Source organism: Crocodylus porosus, unplaced genomic scaffold, assembly GCF_001723895.1.
Source record: "Crocodylus porosus isolate Cpor-Errol unplaced genomic scaffold, CroPor_comp1, whole genome shotgun sequence".
Classification (NCBI taxonomy): domain Eukaryota; kingdom Metazoa; phylum Chordata; order Crocodylia; family Crocodylidae; genus Crocodylus; species Crocodylus porosus.
In genome coordinates, this window is record NW_017728941.1 from 190,429 (window position 1) to 193,801 (window position 3,373).

The window sequence follows — 3,373 nt, forward strand, 5'->3', positions numbered from 1 at the left end:
AGCATTGCCATGCATCCCTTTAGGGCAGGAAGGGAAAGGGGGGGTGCATCCCTCTGAAACCACAGCCCCCAGCAGAGCCCGGCTCCCAGCCCCAGGGACGGCGCAGCCACAAGCTACTTACCGGAGGACGTGCCCTTCCAGGGGTAGCGCTTCCACCGGGACCCTCCGCAGGCGATGACGATGGCTCGGATGAACTCCCTGCCGCACAGCTTCACCACGCGGTCGTCCTGCGCCGTGGAGCCCACGTTGGGACCCGCCATCAGGGCGACGATGGCCAGAGCCACCCAGCAGCGCATGGCTCACGGCTGGCCAGGGCACCGCGACCGGGGGCAGCTCCGCTGGGGCCCGAACCCCTGTCCCTGCAGCTCTGAGCTTCCCTGCCGGCCGCTCTTATCCCCTCTCTGGGAGGTGCAGCCGAGGCAGCCTTGGCCCTGGGCACGGCCCGCCACCGGGACATTGCTCTGCTCCCCAAGGCAACGGGGGCAGGCCGGGGCCGCAGGGGCTGAGCAAGGGCGCGGGGTGAGACTGCCTGTTCCCAGTGGCTTCCTGGCTGCAACACCCCCTGCACACAGCCGCACGGCTCACGTCCTTGGAGCTGGCGCAACCGCTTCCCTCCAACAGCCTCTCCCTTGGTCCCCACCCGAGCTGCACCCCACGTCCCCGCTGTGGTTGCGTCCCCCTTCCCAGGCCTGTCCAGCCCAGGCCCCAGGGGTCCGGTGCCCTGTTGCCCGGACCCCCCACCCATACCACAGGGTCCCATCTGGGCTGCGAATCCGCCAACTTGCTTTGCCTTTGCAAGCACCCGCAACCCTGCCCCGAGGGCTATCGCCCGGCCTTGCGCTTCACGCCACGCCACATCCCGTCCCAGCTCACGGCCGGCCCTTGCAGATAGGACCTTCCTGCGGGCCAACTCCGGGCTCCTCGCCAAGCCCAGGCCCCGCGGCCTGCTGCCCGGGGGTGTTGGGAGCAAATCAGGATAGGGGCGAAGCAGGGACCCCTGAACACGCCGTGCAGGGTGTGGGGACCAGAGCCCCCAAATTCCCAGGCTGGGCCGTGGACAGCTGCAATACTCTCTGAGCCTGCAGCTGCCGCTGGGATGCACCTCCCCTGCAGGCAGGACGGGCAAGCAGCGAGCAAGGAGCACCGCCAAGCAAAGCGCTCCAAATTCCTTCCCTTCACCCACCGTCATGCCACCAGCCCCCCTTGTCCCCTAGCCAGGAGGAAGCCAAGCTTGGAGCTGCTCGTTACCCAAATAAGTCCTTTATTAATTCACAGTGGCCAGACACGGCACAAAGGCACGGGGGCTGTTGGGAAGTGCAAACGCCTGTCCGCGCTGGGGACGCGCGGGAACGGGCTCCAAGGTGCAGCAGTCGGCGCCCCTGGGATGAGCTGGCCCGCCGAGCGGGGGGCAGCGCCGTGGTTGGGGGTCAGCCCGCGGCCCCGCTGAGCAGCTGCCTAGCCACTGAGCCCCGAGGCAGCTCAGGCGGTGGAGGGGGGAAAACCAAAATCACCCTTGAGCACAGCAAGGACAAGCCTGGGGGCTCAGAGACGAGGTGCCAGCTCAGAGGAGGGGCTGAAAGCCATGCGGGGCCTGCCCCAAAGCCGTGCGAGCTCCCCCAGGGTGCAAGGCAGGGGAGGACTTCAAGGGACCCCAGGTCCAGCAAACATGCCCACACCCCAGGCGCTTTCTGCCCACGGATTTTAGGGGCAGAGCCTTGCCCGGACCCCGGAAAGGCCACGCGGGGCGGAGCCGCAGGGGAACACGGCTGCCTGGGGCCAGCACCCGACTGGCCTCCACCCCGGTGCCCCCTCCCCGGGAGTCCTGGGGTCCCCCTCAGTCATTGCGATAGACCTCCAGGTTCCTCCCGCATTTCAGGCCCGGCTGGTGGAGGGCTCGCCACATGACCAGCATCTCGTAGGGCACGAACCGGTGCACGAGCAGCAGCTCCTTGTAGTAGCACGGGTCAAAGGCGGCCAGCTTGGCCGAGGGCAGGTGGAAGCCCACCGTCCGGATGCCCATGTGCGAAGCCGGGACCAGCCCTGCCTTCTCCAGGCACATGCCCAGGTAGACGTCGTCGATGGGGAAGACCTCGATGTTCAGGGACTCGCGGTAGATGGCGTGGGTGGTGAAGCCGGACATGACCAGCCCCCCGCCCCCGCAGTAGGGCGGGTAGAGCTTGGCGGCGGTGACCTGCTCGGGCACGTAGTACTTGCTCCACTTGGCGCGCACGGGGCCGACGTTGGTGATGAGCTGCCCCACGAAGAGGTGGCGCTCGCTGCCCTCGTCCCCCATGCCCTGTAGGTAGTGCACGATGTTGTCGGTGTGCGCGAAGACGTCGTCGTCCCCGTTGAAGACGAAGCGGACGCCGGGGCAGCGGGCCTCCAGCCAGGTGTGGAACAGCACCTGCTTGAGCGTCAGGTTGAAGAAGCTGTCCACGAAGCGCCACTGCAGCACGTCCCCGTGCTCCGCCGCCTCCAGCTGCAGCAGCTGGTCCAGCTTCGAGGCCTCGCGGGGGTCCAGGACCGTGCCCACCAGGAAGACGCGGCGGATGCGGGCGCCCGCGTACGTCCGCTCCGCCCCCCAGGTCTTGCGGATGATCTCGCGCCGCTCGTAGTTCGCGGGGGCCGATTTGATGGCCAGGATCAGGAAGACGCCCCGGGATGCCTCGGGCCCCCCGCACTTGCCAGGGACGTCCAGGACCTGCGGGAACTCGCGGCAGTGCCTGTAGCGCAGGAAGTCCTTCACGTGGGCCGGCAGGCCGGCAAAGCCGGAGAGGTTGGCCACGGAGGCGTTCTCCCGGCACACCGGCGTGGGGCGCGGGGACACGAGGGTGGGCTCGGGGCTCGGCTGGGCGCTGGGCGTCACGGCGGGCTCCCCGGCCTGCCACGGCACGGAGCTGTTGCCGGTGGTTCGCAGGAGGAAGAGCAGCGCGGCGGTCCCGACGGTGACCAGGACCACGGCTTCCAGCTTCTGGCACCCGCGGGGCATCGTCTTCTGCAAGACAGGCCCAGACAGGCTGAGGAGCTGCATGCGGGCGCCGGATACTCTGGGCTTCTTTGGGCCCAAAGTTTGGCCCCAAACCAGGCTCTTGGGGGCTGCGGGGACACCCACAGGCAGACCCGGGCCAACAGCGCTGGGCTCCACGTAGCTCAGGATCAGGCCATCCTGGGCAGGTTGGGACCCCTCCCCGGGGGTCAGCAGGGGATGCTCAAAGGTGGCACTGGAGGCAGGGAGGCAGGGGCAGGCGGGCCCGGGCACTAGCAGGTCTTTGCTGGGGAAAGCACCGTGGGACACTAAAGCACCAGTAAAGCAGGTGCCTCGGGGCAAGGTTGGGAGGCAGACAGGTTGAGCTGGGTCGGGCACAAGAAAGGA

At 68.2% G+C, this 3,373-nt stretch overlaps 2 protein-coding genes across 2 annotated transcripts in view; both read right to left on the reverse strand.

The window, feature by feature from the left end:
• LOC109318699 (relaxin-3-like) overlaps window positions 1-375 on the reverse strand; it is a 1,898-nt gene extending 1,523 nt beyond the window's left edge. Inside the window, exon 1 of the mRNA XM_019548079.1 lies at window positions 122-375. Coding sequence (XP_019403624.1) covers window positions 122-296 — 175 coding nt within the window. The 5' untranslated portion in view covers window positions 297-375. The remainder of the gene's footprint in view (window positions 1-121) is intronic.
• A 1,421-nt stretch (window positions 376-1,796) lies between these two features.
• On the reverse strand, window positions 1,797-2,998 carry B3GNT3 (UDP-GlcNAc:betaGal beta-1,3-N-acetylglucosaminyltransferase 3). The gene has a single exon (XM_019548060.1). It carries the CDS (start codon window positions 2,987-2,989, stop codon window positions 1,835-1,837), a length of 1,155 nt encoding a protein of 384 aa, XP_019403605.1. The 5' UTR covers window positions 2,990-2,998; the 3' UTR covers window positions 1,797-1,834.
• Window positions 2,999-3,373: the final 375 nt, after the last annotated feature.

Coding starts and splice junctions, on each gene's coding strand:
- B3GNT3 (XM_019548060.1), bottom strand. CDS start 2,989: ATGCCCCGCGGGTGCCAGAAGCTGGAAGCCGTGGTCCTGGTCACCGTC.